The following is a 15,619-nucleotide window of genomic DNA, read 5'->3' as shown; positions in this document are numbered from 1 at the left end:
GAACAGTCCCAGCTCTCTCAGCCTTTCCTCGTAGGACAACTGCTCCAGACCCTTAGTCTTTTTCCTGGCCATCCATTGGATTGTCTCCAGTATGTCCATGTTTTTCTTGCACAATAGAGCCCAGAATTGGACACAGGGCACCATGTGTGGCATCACTTGTCCTGAGAGGAAAGATCACCTCTGCTGACCTGCTGGTCAGATTCTGACTAACAAAGCCTAAGATAACATTGGACCTCTTTGTGGCGAGAACATGTCTGTGAGATTCTGTTTGTACACATCTCATCTGCATCACTCCATCCAGGAGGAAAAATAATTTCCTGTGGGAGAAAAAGAAAATATTTGGCCCTGATGAAATCCCAGATCTAGAGTACACAGACACATCTGAGCATAGAACCTATGCTTCCAAGGGTCACACGGGCCTCTGCTGTCTAGTTCTTGAGGAACCTGCAACAAAAGGCTGTTTTGTTTGCAGCTGTTCTACATTCCTCTTCATAAGATCATGCAACTTTATAGCTACACATCACATAAACTCAGTAGTATTTTTACATTACATTTCCAGAAATGTGTGAATGTCTATCAGTCATCCTACCTCTCTGACACTGCAGCTAGGGAAATTTGTAGAAGAGAAATAATACCAAGTATCAGTAGGAATTTGAGCACTCCAAATACGTTTCAAGTGGACTGTGATATAGACTCTTCCAACTATTGCCTTTCTATCAACCTTACAAGTTCTCACAACACCTTTAATGATGTTTACTTTCTGCTTTATTTGTCAGTAACGTTTTGTGATGAACAGCACTAAGATTCTTTCCTGCCTCCGAGGGAAATGCCATCAGTAATGTCTCCAGACTGCAGAGCAGATGTGCTCTCCAGCCTCTTGCAGCCCAGCTTCCTCAGTTACTCAACATTAGTTCTTTACTCACAATTAAATTGAGAATCTTCACATCTGTATAATGCAGAATTGCTATCACTGAGTTGGCTTGTAAATCACCTGCCTGGAGCTCGCATGAGGAAAGGAGAAGACGACCTTTTATATATTATACAGCTAAAATAGCTATAGTCACATCCAATCTGCATCATTACAAATAAAGATGCCAAACAGCTTCCCTGTCCCAAGCGTTGCAGCAGCCAGCATGGATTCCCAGCATAACCCAAGAGGATTTTCTTAAAAAGCCATTCTAAGCCACTACTTTGAGTTCACATTACGTACACATATATATATATATACATATATATAACTGATCCACCCCAAAACAGCCTTTTATTTTTTTTGAGCTGGGCAATGACATACTGTTATGACTTTGAATCCAACCCAAAATAAAGCCATTCAAAGTCACTATTTCCCACATGCTGTAGGGAAGAACAATGCCAATTAAAAATCTCCAAAGGATTCAGGGAAATAATGAAATGTAAAAGAGAAGTGAATGATTAATGTGCTTGCTGACCCAGACTAATAAACTAGCCTCTTTGATGATAAAAGAACTTTGAGGAGCAGTGCTTTCAACTGCTCACAAGGTTCTGCAGTTTAGCCACTCTCTGCTACTTCATTCTTATACAGTTATCTTCTGCACTTCCAGAACAGATACAGCATCTCAAAATCTTTTTCCAACTTTGAACATGTACATCATTGGTTACCTTAGAAAAAATGTGTCATGAACAACAAGTACTTTATGTAGGTAATGCTTGCCAGACAATCATTAATTGCTGCTTGACTTTTATTTGTCTCTCTATGCCATATCCATTTCAAATCTGGAGATGGAAGCAACTTTTCTAAGCAGCTTTTTGTATCAAGAAAATAGCTTTTCTAAGCTACGTTCTTGATACAAAAAGGAGTCTCTCAGCTTTCACAGAATGACATCTTGGGACTAACAGAGTACCCAAGGAAACTGATTAACAAAATAGATGGACTACAAAGATTTTTAACATACAATTATTTGCTTGCATGTTATAATTCATTCTTTGCGAATAGCTGATTAAATAATGAAATGATTCACCTAATTTCTGCAAATTTGTATCCCAGCAGACATTTCCAAATTTGACACCCACTTGTTTGTTTGTTCACATTCTCTGGATGATCAGCCTCCTACTTTGTATGCTTTCGAGGTCTAGGATTGACTCAATTCTGCATTCATGTAATCCTAAAGGCAGCTGTGATCTATTCGTATTTGAAATTGTTTGTCGCCATCACCATCCAAATATTAAATAATAACTCTCTGAAGCAGTTTTAGCAGTTTTTTTTCTCTTTTGAGATGCTAATGTTAAAAGAACTGTCACAATTCCCAGAACTGCATGTTCCCTCTCCTTTTGTCTTAGAAAAAACCCACAAACTCTCTAACTTCCATCTTTCCCTAAAAAGAAACACTGCTAGCTTTATCTCTGACCTTTTTGTCTGACTTCCCCTCCTCACTATCACCTATTGTTAAAAGTAGACTTAATTTAAAAACAAAACAAAGCACAACACTTGACATTTCAAACTTTGTTGGAAAAACCTGTTTCCATGTTTTCACTATCTGAACAGGGCCAAATGCCAATTTTTTTTCAAGATTATCTAAGCCTCTGTACAAGCGCACTGTTGTGCCTATGCAGTACAAAAGTCCTACTCCATAGAATAATCTACAGATTTCCTAGAAGATAAAGGTACCAGAAAAATTCCTCCAAGGAGTGTACCACTAGCTGTGGTACAGCTGTAGATGAAGATGGGCTGCAAGGGAGGGCAGAGCTGTCCAACTCAGTCTTGTCTACTTTCCGCCTTAATTGACTAAGAGAATAAAGTCACAAGAGATGATAGTAATACGGTGGTAATAGCTTGTTTTTACTTCTGCAATTTTTTCAGTGCTTTGCAGCTCATTTTCTTATCTCATGCACAGCAGTTCTCTCTGCTTGGGTCTCACTGCCCAGAGTCCATTTCTGTTTGGCAGATCGTATTGTGGAACATTATCTCTTGAGAAACATGGCTGGGACAGAAGCACAGGATCTTCTCTGTATTTCCATAGGACAGAGCAGCTTCCCTTATGTAACGTCATGCAGGAATTGTTCATATCACGGCACTCCTTTTTTTGCCTTATTCTGAAACAACAGCTGTGTAATTGCACTGTTCCAGAGTTCTGATCTGGTTAGGCTTCAAAGAAAAGGATGTTGCAGGGTGTTGTTAATTCTAAATTTGTACCAATCATTCAGGCATATACAACTGTGCCTTCACATTTTTAATTATTAAGGAAGACATAATTATAAAACAAAAATCATTTTAAAAAATTGACATAATTTCACAGGCTGTGGTTTAGTGAAAAATCAAAATGCTCTCATAAAGCACTTTAAGAACTAAGGATGGAAACAGTAATATGGGAGACAAGGTTTATTGCTTGCAAACAAGCCCTGAGAGGTTTGCCATTAGATGAGGTCATACTGACAGCCTCGCAGAGATAATGACTTAAGGCAGATGGATGCTTGCTTCCTGATGCATAGCAGTCTCATGAAGCAGCTTCCAAAACCATACCATCCCTCAGTCTTTCTCTTGACACATTTAGCAAGCCACTACGTGCCAGAATCTCTGCTACTGGTGCCAGTCTTTGGCATAAGGTTGTGGGGGTGATCAAACACATCCTGAAATAAGCACCCTACTGTTGGCTACTGTTTGACTAGAGAACTTCATAACACTTAAAATGTACTTGCCTATTGTTGTAGTTGACATATAATGGACTCTTCTGCAGCCCATGTTAAGTTCAACATGCTCCAGATTACCTGCAAAAAAGCATGGATGCAATCAAATGTTACAAGTCACAAAGAGCTGGCCCTTAAGGGAGCACAGTTAGGCTGCTTCCATGTGGTTCTAGTCTCCTCCATCATGACCCTCCATGGAGCACTCTGCTTCCATACTCTCTTTTTCCCATCTTCATGAATTGCAAACTGTCTCAATATGCTTCTGCAGCAGAACTAACCTGATTACAGAGCATGAATGGCACCAAGCAAGATGTCATACGCAAGCAGCCTGGTGGACTGTGCAGTTGAGCTTCAGGCAGGGCAATTGTTAAAAATGTCTTGTTTAACCCCAAAGGCCTGTGGAACATGAGTCGAGCATGTGAGTAACGTTATCCAAAATTCTGACTGAAAACAATGGGAGTCTGAGCTGCAGGGCTCACCTTGTAAAAGGGATGCAGTAATAACTGTAATATTCTCTAGCTTTCATGCAGCACTGTTCAGCTGTAGATTTTTGATGGCCAAATTTACTCCTGGTATAAACTGTTACTATCTGAGTGATTGCTCTGCAGATAAACTCAGTGCAAGATTGTATTTTAAATGATTTTTATGTTTATACTCTCTTCTCCACATGTCTATAAGCAAGTAGAATAAACATGCAAGTAAAGTATATCAAATACAAACCAAAAGAAACAAAAGTCAAGAGGAAAGAAGCTGGCTTTATACTTACAGCACAGGAGTAAGAGACAGGAAATTTTGATTCTCAAGGCTTCCTGAATAACATTACTGCCTCTCTGGGCCACAGTGTGATATTCTTCATTGTGCCAAATGGCATCTTACTGCACATTATCCTTTGAAGATCTACACTTCTTCCTGACTTTTCCCACATTTTACTTGCTAAGTATGTGGGCCTTTGCTGGACAGAGGTCACAATAAACAGCTGCCCTTCTCTTCTGTAAGTAAATAATTGAAACGAGTCATTTAGTTCAAGAACACTTATTCTTGCAGTATTCTCTCAAGGGAGATGAATATGAAAAATAATATTTGCCCAAAAGTGTTTGAAGGTCATAATATTGAGACAGAATGCTTTTGATGGAAGCTTTCTTTTCATAATGTGTTTTACTAAGAGAAAATACTTTGACACATGAGAAAGGTTTCTACCACTCCAGACAAATACAAATCAGTGGTTTGCAACAGGGTGTAAGGTCTTCAGATGGAAGTTGCAGAGAAACCGTAAATGATTTTTGAGCAGTTTAAATTTTATTATCCTACACAGACACAAATTAATTTCTAACAGGAAAAATGCCAGTAAAGAAACAAACCCATAGCACTGTGCAGTCATCATAGCAAAGAGATGCATGGAGAAACAGACAGAATCATAGGATCATTAAGGTTGGAAAATACCTCTCAGATCATCAAGACCACCAGCCCACCCTCAGTGGGTCCCTCAGTGCCACATCCACATGGTTCTGGAACACCTCCAGGGATGGTGACTCCACCAGCTCCCTGGGCAGCCTGTGCCACTGCCTCACCACTCTTTCTGAGAAGCAATGTTTCCTAATATCCAACCTGATCCAACCTCCTCTGGTGCAATTTGAGGCCATTCCCACTTGTCCTATTGCTGTTACCTGGGAGAAGAAGCCAACCCCCACCTCAAAATGACCTCCTGTCAGGTCTTTGTAGAGTGTTAAGTCCTCCCCTGAGCCTCCTCTCTCGTTTAGGCTGTGGGGGCTTGAAGAGCACTCAGTTCCAACCCCAGCTATGGGCAGGGGTACTTCCAACTAGATCAGGTTGCTTGCACTGAGGCAAATGGAGCTTTCAGGACACCAGGCACTGACTGCTTAGAAATGAAGTGGGCTTACGTGAGAGGTGCTTTTTTGGGTGTGCAGCCTTCCTGTAACCAGCAGGACACCTAAAGGCCACTACCGCGGGAGGCAACAGGAGACAAAGCCACACACACACGGTAGCACCTTAAAGGACCGTGTCAGCGGACCAGAAAGGCAGCGGGCGCCTGAGGGTCGCTCTGTGGAAGGCGGGCGCCCCCAGTCAGCCCGCAGCCGAAGAACCCGCAGCTTGCTATGAAGGAAGAACAGACAGACGCGGGCACGCACGGACTCAGGAGCACCGCCACCTCAGCGCTCCGCCCCACACCCGTCGTTTGCAGCGCGTCGCGAGCCGCGCATGCGCACTTCCAGGCGGCGCGGCGCCGCCGCCGCCGCTCCGGCCGCTTAGCGCAAGCAGAGCAGGGGAAGGAAGGGGAGGGCGGGCGCTGTTGCGCTTGCGCGAGCGGTTCCCGGGCAGCCGGGCGGGGGGAGCCGCGGGTGGCGTGCCCGGCTCTGCGTGCCCTGGGCATGGTGAGCAAGGGGCCGCTGCTGCGCCTGCTGACCGCCATCAACCGCAGGAGGATGAAGCTGCTCGTGGGGCTCGCCTGCATCGCCTACGTCGCCTGTGAGTGAGCGGGCGAGCGAGGAGGGGGCTCCGCTGGGTTTCCCTCTCGCCGCCCCGCGGAAACTTCCGCCGGCCCGGCGGGGCGGCTCGGGGCGAGAGGGCCGCGTTCCGCGGGGTGGTCGTGCCGGTGGGACGGGGTTCGGGTTGTGCCTGTGTACCGAGAGACACAAAAAGTACTCAGGGAGATCTCAGAATAGCCGTTGAGTGGAATGTTTACGGCGTGCGTTACAGGCGTGAGTCAGATAGACCCTGAGATTTACCGTGCTGCGCTGTGAGCACTCTTCCCATTCGCGTCCCTTTCGCACATTTAGCGTTAGCCTGCTCTTGTTTCAGGCTCGTGTGGATTTTGTGTGGCCTGCACGTCACCAGGCGGGATCGTGGAAGCTCTGTCAGCATCGCTAGGTGCTGTCGGTGCTGCAGGGCGCGTGTAGGTGAGCTCGCCTTGGAGATGGGTGTGTGCGAGGGCCCCTCAGGATCCTCCGTGGGCATTTGGCAGGGTTCAGAGGTACAGCTTGGGCATGTCGGAGGAAAAATGGTGTTTCCTTCGCCAGAACTGCAAGATAGGAATTCCCTTTGCTGCTTCCCCTTAGTGCATTTGCAAGATCTCATTACTTACTCGCTGTTGAAATTGTTGAAATCATATATCAGCTCTCACACTTAAGACAGTTTCATAGAATCACGGAGTGGTTTGGGTTACAAGGGACTTCAAATCCCACCCATCCCAATCCTTGCCATGGGCAGAGCTGCCCCCCACCAGCTCAGGCTGCCCAGGGCTCCATCCAACCTGGCCTTGAGCACCTCCAGAGATGGGGCACCACAGCTTCTCTGGGCAGCTGTGTCAGAGCCTCACCGCCCTCTCAGTAAAAAAAATTTCCCCAACATCTAACCTAAATCTCCCCTTTTTTAGTTTATTCCCTCTTGTCTTGTCATTACCTACCCATGTAGAAAGTTGATTTCCCTCCTGCTTATAAACTACCTTTTAAGTATTGGAAGGCTGCTCTCAGGTATCCCGTGAGACTTCTCTTCCCCAGTTTGCTCAAGTGACTTAGGGTGCCATGCATAGTAAAGCTGGAATGGCTTAATGATGACTCTTCTGCTTCTGAAAGGATTTGATATTTTGCAAAAGAGAAAACTTCATATAGAAAGCAAAGCTGTCAGGCATTGAGATTGAGTGGCAATTGGTATGGCTGCTAGAACCTGGCTATTGAATAGACTGTGGACATGATGATTTTTGCTGTCTGGGTAAAATCTAGACTTAAGGAAGAGGAAAACTGCTGTATTATTTTTACTGTTTGGGCTGCAGGTTATAGAAATCCTTTCTCTCCTTGTTTCTGGTCATTCTTTGAGTTTGAAAAAATCAGGAGAGGACTGCAGATGGGTGTGGCAAAGGGCAGCTTGAAAAGGGTATCTGGTGGCTGTATGGTTTCTGCACATCTGCCATGTCCATTTGCTGTACTATTCCATCTTTTCAGTAATAGGGTAGCAGAATCATTAGTTATTGTTCTGGTGTCTCCAAGTAGTATGTTATTTTGGCAGATGTCAGTGATGTAATAGATTGTAGAGAGACTATCTTTCATTACCTTTTCTGTGGAAGTGATTATGATTCCATCCCCCTATCCTGATGGTGTACTACTTGCAATATTACTGAATCATCACTGTGCTCTGCATGCTGTCAGATATTGCAAGATTAAAATAGCTTGGAATTTGAGAAAACTGAGCTGCTGGTGTAGGTGTATGTGCTGGCACTTCTTACATTTTCGTTCTCAAGTGCTCTCCAAATGACTAAGTGTTTTCAGGCTGTGCAGTGTCCTTCTGATGAATTTCTGTTTGGTGTCTAGTGCGTGGGGAACCAGAGTTAGAGCACATTGCTTCAGGGAATGGAATACTTGGAAGAATGTGGAGTTTGGGGGGGTTCTTGTTTGTTTGTTTTTATGAAGTAGGAGATATGATTATTTTTTTTTTTGTTAGTACCATTTTGTGAGTTTGCATGTGAAACCATGGGAGAATGTTTGGAGAGTATCTTTTGGAAAAATGTTTTATTTCATAGAAAGCTTCTGCCTTTGAATGTATGTTAAAAATGTCTGAAGAACTTATTTTCTAGAGTCAGTAAACCAGAGGAAGAGCTTATCACAAGCTGTTGACAGACAGAGGCCCTCTTGTTCTCAGCAGTCTTTGGGTGGCTGTCCTGGTAGGTTCACTGCACACAAATGTTGAATGGCTAGGCTGGCTTAGGCATCCTTGTTCCACATCTCCTTTTTCCTACCAGTCCTCCACATACAAGGACTTAAACTTCTGTCCAATGAACCAGCTAAAGGAGGTCTGGTGTAAGATCACTTGGTGAGAAGTCAGCTTCCTTTTTAGGTTGTTTACGACGTAGGTATTCAGACAGCTGTTTTGGTCCAGCTGAGGAGGTGGTGCAGTGGGGAGATGGGGAGCTGTGCTTAGTGTTTGGCAGAACTTGACTGGTTCTACAACTTGGGTCTCATCTAAGGAGCCTTGCTGAATTTGGTTAAAGTACCGTTGTGATGTGAGGGGTGCAATAAGGCTAATCAAGAATCCAAGGTTTAAGATACCTTGGATTCTTATGGACTTGTAACACTTAAAGTAAGAAGAGTCCTTACTTTCAATCTCTGTTTGAATTAGCCATATTTGATGTCTCATTTTTCTAAATGTAATTTGTATTAATTTCAAAAAATCATTGTTCACTTAAATCTGGTAGTACTGTAGCTAATGAACTGTCCAAATCTCTCTGTAGGTGGTTTTGTCTGTTTGTTTCCAGGATTAACTTAGTTAACTCACTTGCATTGCTGTCTGCATGGCTGCAGTGTGCTAGATATAGTGGGGAGCCGTGACCAAGGTGTTACATCTTTGCTCTGATTTAATCCCCTGCAAGATGCTGCAGATGTGGTAGTTATCAATGAAAGAAGAGGGACAGAGTGTGAAGGTGGACCAGAACAAACCCTCTCAGTAACAGGCTGCACTTGCATCATCTTGGAGCCACTGTGAAACCACAGCTTAAGAACATGAGGTGATTAGAAATGCCAGTGAAATGGATTTAATTGATTTTTGTTGTCCACTGCAAGAGAAATGTAGACAGATCATAAACAAGCAGCCAATTTAAGAGGTACTGAAAAAAATATAAGAAACATCTGATGCAATATGCACATATTTACTGAATTAAAAAAAAAGGCCTGTCTTTTTGTGGTTCAGTGCATCAATAAGTAGATACCTTGAATTCCTTTCCTTTGAGGTGTTAAGTATTCATTCTGCTTTATACAGGCTTACTGAGGTGCTTCAGTGAGACTGTTTTTGTAGAATTGGGCTCTTATTGAAGTTGTCGGAAGTAGATTTTGAATGTTGGCTACAAGATTTTACAGACCAGAGTTTGTCCATCTACGTGGCTTGCTTTAATCTTGATGCTGCTGTGAGTAATCTGATGTCTTGGTGTAACAAGGGAGCTGCATGATCTTACTGAAAATAAGGGAAGAGTTCTATTTCTGGTAAAGTGGAACAGTTCTCTTTGCTCATTCGTAGATCAAATAGTTCTCTGGAAGTATGTCAGCTTTGCTCATTTTGTAAGGAAAAAGCGAAGGAATAGTAGGGTGCTGTCATGAGATCCAAGATTAAGACTTTTTTTTCTTTATAAAAGAAATCAAAGAACGGCTGCTAAAGCAACTTAAAACGTCAAAGTAATGTGAGTAAAGTGTGCTTTGTGCTGTAGAGCTTGATGTCTCTGAGCATTGTTAATTTCAGTGATTGTTTTATAATGTTAGCCATTTATTGGTCAGATTTCCATCAAGTAGGAAGAATGTTGTGTCCCCTTCTCTCAGGATAACAAGGCATGGGAAGCTTAAGCTTCTAGGCTTAAATCTTACCAGCCTCTTGCACCTTGTTCAAAATAAGGATTGAAGGATACTTAATTTTTTATTCTGATAAGCCTGTAATTTCACTTTTCATAGCAGAAAAATAGCTGTAAAATTGTTCTTGTTTTACTGATTAAAGCTAGCTGTCTGGAAGTTATTTGGCACTGCTTTTGAGAATAGAAGGAACAGTTCTTCGTTCCCTGTTTGTTTTATGAGACAGCAGGATTGACAGGCCAAGGATGATTCAGGAGTGGTGTGATGTGACATCAGGCTTGCCTGCTTTTTGCACCAACATGCCACAGATTCTCTACCAAAAAAAAAAAAAAAAAAATCTAAAACACAAACCCTAAGCATTTGCTTGCTGCCTTTGAACTAGACATTGCTGTGTAGCTCATGAGAGTTTGACTGAGCTCCGGTAGCAGTTTGGAGTTTAAGTCAGGAATAGCTGGCCAGCAAAGCAGGGCTGGAATCATTGTTGTCATTGTTCTTGGCTGTTTAGTGAAATGTTTTTGGTATTTTGTAGAAACTCACTCATACCATTCCCAGCATATCTCTGCTTAGGATTTGTCTTTGGCTGTGGCTTGTGCAGGAGGTGGTGCTGTCATTGTTCCACTCTGGAACAGGCACTCATTGAGCTTGCATCTGCTTCCCTCTCTGCATTTTTGCAGAAGAGTGATGTTTCCCTGTCATTTATATTGCCCTTCTTTCTTGAAGGTTGGTTGGCCAAAGCAGAATTTGAACTGGTGGTTTTCAACTTCAGGTCTTTGGACCCTTGGGAGGGAGATGCAGGGGTTTCTGCATCAGCTTGCTTAAAGGGGTTTGTAAAACGTAATGGGGAGAAGAGAGTGTTTTTCAGCAGCCTCACAGCATGCTACAGTGGCCAGTACAATAACTGAGAAAATCATAGCAGTAAATAGTAATCTGCAGCGTTTAGTAGCTTGACTTGAGTCATGACCCTTTACTTGATCCCTATCTCTGATCTGAATCTTGCTGTCTCACATGACTGCTCAGGTTCTGGGGTTTGTAAAGTGTGTATCATTGTTATCTGGAGCGTGGAATATTCTCTGCCTCTCTAAGCTTCTTGAAGAATGTTTCCCCCATTCTGTGGGCCATGTCTGGGGGAGGAAAAAGTGCTTGGGCACTATCTGCTTTAATTTACTCCTCTTTTTAACAACAACGACAAACAAACAAAGAAAAAAATCTAACCCTTCCTCAGCCACTATAAATCCTTTTACCCTCACTGTTCTGCATGACAGTTTACAGCTCTGAATGACTTGCATTTATTTATAACCTGTGGATGCCGATTTCTGATGTTACTGATGAAGTTATCTAATAATTAACCTGGTTACCTTTTGCCAGACTCCTTCAGGTGAGTTGACACAGTGACCCCTACCTTTCCTTCCTTAGACTCCAGAGGCCAGAAGTTGAAAACCACCGGTTAAAACTATACTTTGATCAGTCAGCCTTCAAGAAGGAAAATGAGCTTTGTAACAGAGAAAGGGAAACGCTTCCTGGTTGCAGATACTGAGGGAGGAAAGTAGATGTCTCGTTTGCTTGAAACTACCTTCCAAGTTTCTGAAATACATTAAATACCTGTGCATGCATTTGTAGTGAATATGTTGGAATTGCATTTAAGTGTATTTCAGGCTTATGTGACACATTCCTAAATCTGCACCTTCTTGGGGAAGAAAGCAATCCCTTATGCTTTCTTTGTTGCTTTGTTTTCTTTGCAAGTTAAAAACAAAACAGTGTTGTGTTAAAGCAGAAGGAGAAACTGTTTCTCAGCGAACTTTGTGCATTTCAGTTGCGTAGATCAGGTCTGCCAGAAGATAAATGTCATTTTGTAAGGAGAAAGTTGCTGGATTTTTTTTTTGAGTGAAAGCTGCTGTTTGAAGAAAGACTTAAGGATTTTCAGATCTTTCACAGAGTGAAAAGGGCTCACAGTGGTGTTAGTAATTTAGACTGCTTAGATTTCATACTGTCAAAATAATTCTGACCTTATTCAAAATATAATTTTGAACTCCAGTTAGGTATGAGTTGAAAGTCTCCCCAGAGAATTCCTACTTTTTGTAGAGAATCAATCTATGTGCAGACCACTGTTGTTATTTTGAGGCAATAACTTCAAATCTGAGAAGTTAAATGATGTCCAGGCACGCTAAGTGATGAAAATGGAGGATCCTGATTGGAACTTCCAAATTGGGTTGAGTTCTTTGGGGTGAAAATCAGATGCATTCTGTTGCTATGTAGTTGCTGTAAGTATCACATGTTTATGTATGTGGTAGTGAACAATCAGATGGCATTACTTTGCTTGTGGCAAAATGCACGGTAGACGAAAATGATATGCTAAAGATATAGGAAAGAGTTGAAACACTGAACAGAGAACTGAGGGGGAAAAAGAAAAAAGAAGACCTAGAAAGGACTTCCTAGCAATGAAGAACTCTGTTCAGCCTTTAAGTGATGATGTGAACTGAAATGTTGTAAGTAGTAAATATGCAATAATAGTTAGGTTTCTATCCAGTATGACATCCAGTTAACTGTCCTAAAGAAAAAAAAACAACTACCTGTTACTGTATCTGACAGCTGTAGGAGTGTAGCAGTTCAGTGCAGTTTAAGTGTTCCTTTTTGAGAGAAGGCACAAAAGCATTATTCTGACAACTGCTTTTCCTCTGCTGGAAGATGAGTAGCAGTGGAATAGCATACAGTGATGTTGTTAACCATTTTGAAGCCCCATAAAAACAAAAACACTCTATCCTAATGGTCTATGTTACTTCCCATGAGAGGAAATCTGAAGGTTATATCTTCTCTCTTTGGGACAGGAACTTTAGATCAGCTAGGTCCAACCACCTGCAGGGCTGCCCCCACCAGCTCAGGCTGCCTAAGGCCCCATCCAGCCTGGCCTTTACCACCTCCAGGAATGGGGCATCACAGCTTCTCATATGTCCACCTGATCCCTACATGCAGGGAAAGTTCCTGTCCTCTGCAAAAGTGGGTATGTCCATTCCCCAGCTGCTGGGATTTCAGCTTTCTTCAATGGTGATTTTCCAAGGGCTTCTCATCAGCAGCAAATTAAATCCAGTATCACCGAGACCCAATCGTACTACTTATTCTTCGCATTCAGAAGAGCAGCTTTCACTTGGCTGCAGGACTGTCATGTCTCCAGTCTGTACTGAGATGCAATGTTAAAATCTCCTCCATTAAGAGTTACTTCAAGATTCCCAAGCAGTTGCTATTTCTTCCCTCCCCTTTCCTGTAGCTATTTCCTTTAGAGCCCACAATATCTTTTTTTCACTTCTCTTTCAGGTGAACTGAATTCTTTTCACCAACTCCAATGGGAGTTGGACAGGGACCTCCATTAACACCATAGATGATTTTTCTGTAACTTTGGACTACAGTCAAGCTCACATTGTGCAAGGCAGTGCTATTGGGCTTAAATATCAGTGTCAGCCAAAGGCAAAGAGAACTACTTCTGGAGGAGCCAGAGCATACGCTCAAATGTATAAAGGGAGGAAAAAGAAATAGCAATTTCCTGTAGCTTCCTTTATATCACTACAATGTAATTGAGATCTGCAAAATAATATAAGGCTTTTTCTTTCTTAATGGATCTGTAATCAACATTCTGAACTCCCTCTGCTTACTTTTCCATTCTGTCAAGTTTTTCTCTGAGAAGAAAAAACTTGTTTTTAACCAAGAAACCAATGCTGCTGTGTAACCATGGTGAGCCTGATTTAAGAAAGAGGAAAATAAATACATAAATCCTGTTTTTAACATCATAGCATCTCTCTGAAATAGGTTTGTCTGAAGCAATTCGCTCTCAGCCTTCAAAGGCTAAGATTTTGTTCTAGAAGTTCAGGTAACAACTGTATATCAATTTAGAGTGTTCCTTCGTGCTGTTTCTTATAGCAGAATCTTTTTGTAACAGGCATCAGTTTGTTGTCTCCTAATATGAGGAACAGGGGATGTAAGGAGGGCAGCACAGGGAAAAAAATCCTGTGTTTAGAACTAGATCTGCTTGGGCAGAAGTTCCCATGAAAGTTTCTTTAAGTGCCTTGGAAATGCAAACAACATAATCATTGTGAAGGAGAATGGTTTTAAAGGAACTGCATTCATTGTTGCTCAGAATGCAGTTGAATCTTCACGGGTATTAGGATCCTGCTTTTTTTAAAGCATTAATTTTAAAATGCACATGGTGCTGGAACTAATGAAATTGTCTGAAGCAGTCTGAAATGACTGAAATTATCTCTAATCATTTGAGGTTCAATGTTAATTACTGCAGTTCCCTTGTGATAGATGACTTGATATTAATGTCACATTCTTAATCCCAGAGAAGAGGGATCATCCTGGGGTAAAGGCACTGATTTCCTTTGAGATTCTTTACTTTCCTACCTTTAGATTATGATTGTGCTACTCTTCTGATTCCCCAGCCTATTATGGATGAGCTAATGAAGACATGCAAGGATAGTAAGCTGTGTTCTATTAAAAAAAAAAAAGAAGCTATACAGCAACTATTACTGCAGATGGCAGACTGAAAGGACGTTCCAAGCAAAGTATGCATCCTATTCCTACATTTTCAGGGTGCAAATGAATGACTCTTGCCTGCAGTGAAGTATAACTGGTCAGAGCCAAAAGTCTGACTGAGTTAGGTAGGGGAATGTGCATTTGATATTGGATGCTGAACAACAAATAGCTTGGGATTTCTATTGAACTTATTTGTACTTTGATTTAATAGGTTTTGTTTTTCAAATCAAGCCAGCCCTGCCTGCATAATGTATCTGAAGAATTGCTCTTGAAATGTGCCTTTGGTGAAAACAGCTCAATCATTGCACTGCTTTGCATCCAATGTAATTTCAGAAATGGACTTCTCTAGGAGGACTAAACAAACTGCTATATTTATAGGAATATGCATGTATGCGGTAGGAAGACAGCCTTTCTTTTACTCATTCATGACTGCCTGTCCTTTTTTTTTTTTTTTTGAAGTAGTTTGAAGAAGTCTTTGAGATCTGCAACAGTTGTATGAAATCATGCTTGCCACATAGCTGTAGCTTTATCTTTTAGGGGCAGGAGGAAAACCAAATAGGGGGGAGGGGACAAAGGAGTAATTAATGTTTAGTATTTAAATTCAGCTAGCCTCTTTAATAACAGTGCTGTGATCAAAGCTTTAAAAAACAAATCCCCTTTTTTCCTGAAACAATAGCTCTTTATCACTTCATCAAGTTATGGCATTCTTCTTCTTTACAGTGTGGTATCTGTGGGAGTGATTACCAACTCTGATGTATTCTTAATCTTAGTGGTACTTGTTATTAATTCTTACAAAACTATTGCAGGGAAAGTGACTGTTACTTTGTGGAAGGAAAGCAATAGGGGGAAAACATCGCAGGTCAGATAGCGTCAAAACAGGACTACACTTTAATCCTGCAGGCTATTAAACCTGGTTTCCCCATGTCTCTGAGCAATCCAAATACTCTAATCTCTTTGCTAATGGCCACGTATTACTACCATAATGAATCATTGTGTGAGGTTTTAAAATGGTCTTTTGAGAGGATAAGCAGAACTTCTCTTCCTTCTCCCTTGTAATGAGTGTCTTAATTGTTTGGTTACAAGTCATGCACCTGTCTGTC

The 15,619-nt window shown here is 41.9% G+C and overlaps 1 protein-coding gene across 2 annotated transcripts in view; it reads left to right on the top strand.

Annotated features, from left to right (window-relative positions):
* Positions 1 to 5,933: 5,933 nt before the first annotated feature.
* Positions 5,934 to 15,619, top strand: part of UXS1 (UDP-glucuronate decarboxylase 1) — a 56,530-nt gene continuing 46,844 nt past the window's right edge. The window contains exon 1 of one of the 2 annotated variants that reach the window (XM_048933769.1): positions 5,934 to 6,141. In XM_048933769.1, the coding sequence (XP_048789726.1) occupies positions 6,045 to 6,141 (97 nt within the window). In that variant the 5' untranslated portion in view covers positions 5,934 to 6,044. The remainder of the gene's footprint in view (positions 6,142 to 15,619) is intronic. The other variant, XM_048933779.1, reaches the window with a different exon arrangement.

The sequence above is a fragment of the Lagopus muta genome, chromosome 1 (genome assembly GCF_023343835.1).
Source record: "Lagopus muta isolate bLagMut1 chromosome 1, bLagMut1 primary, whole genome shotgun sequence".
Lineage (NCBI taxonomy): Eukaryota > Metazoa > Chordata > Aves > Galliformes > Phasianidae > Lagopus > Lagopus muta.
This window is presented reverse-complemented; position numbering and strand designations above follow the sequence as displayed.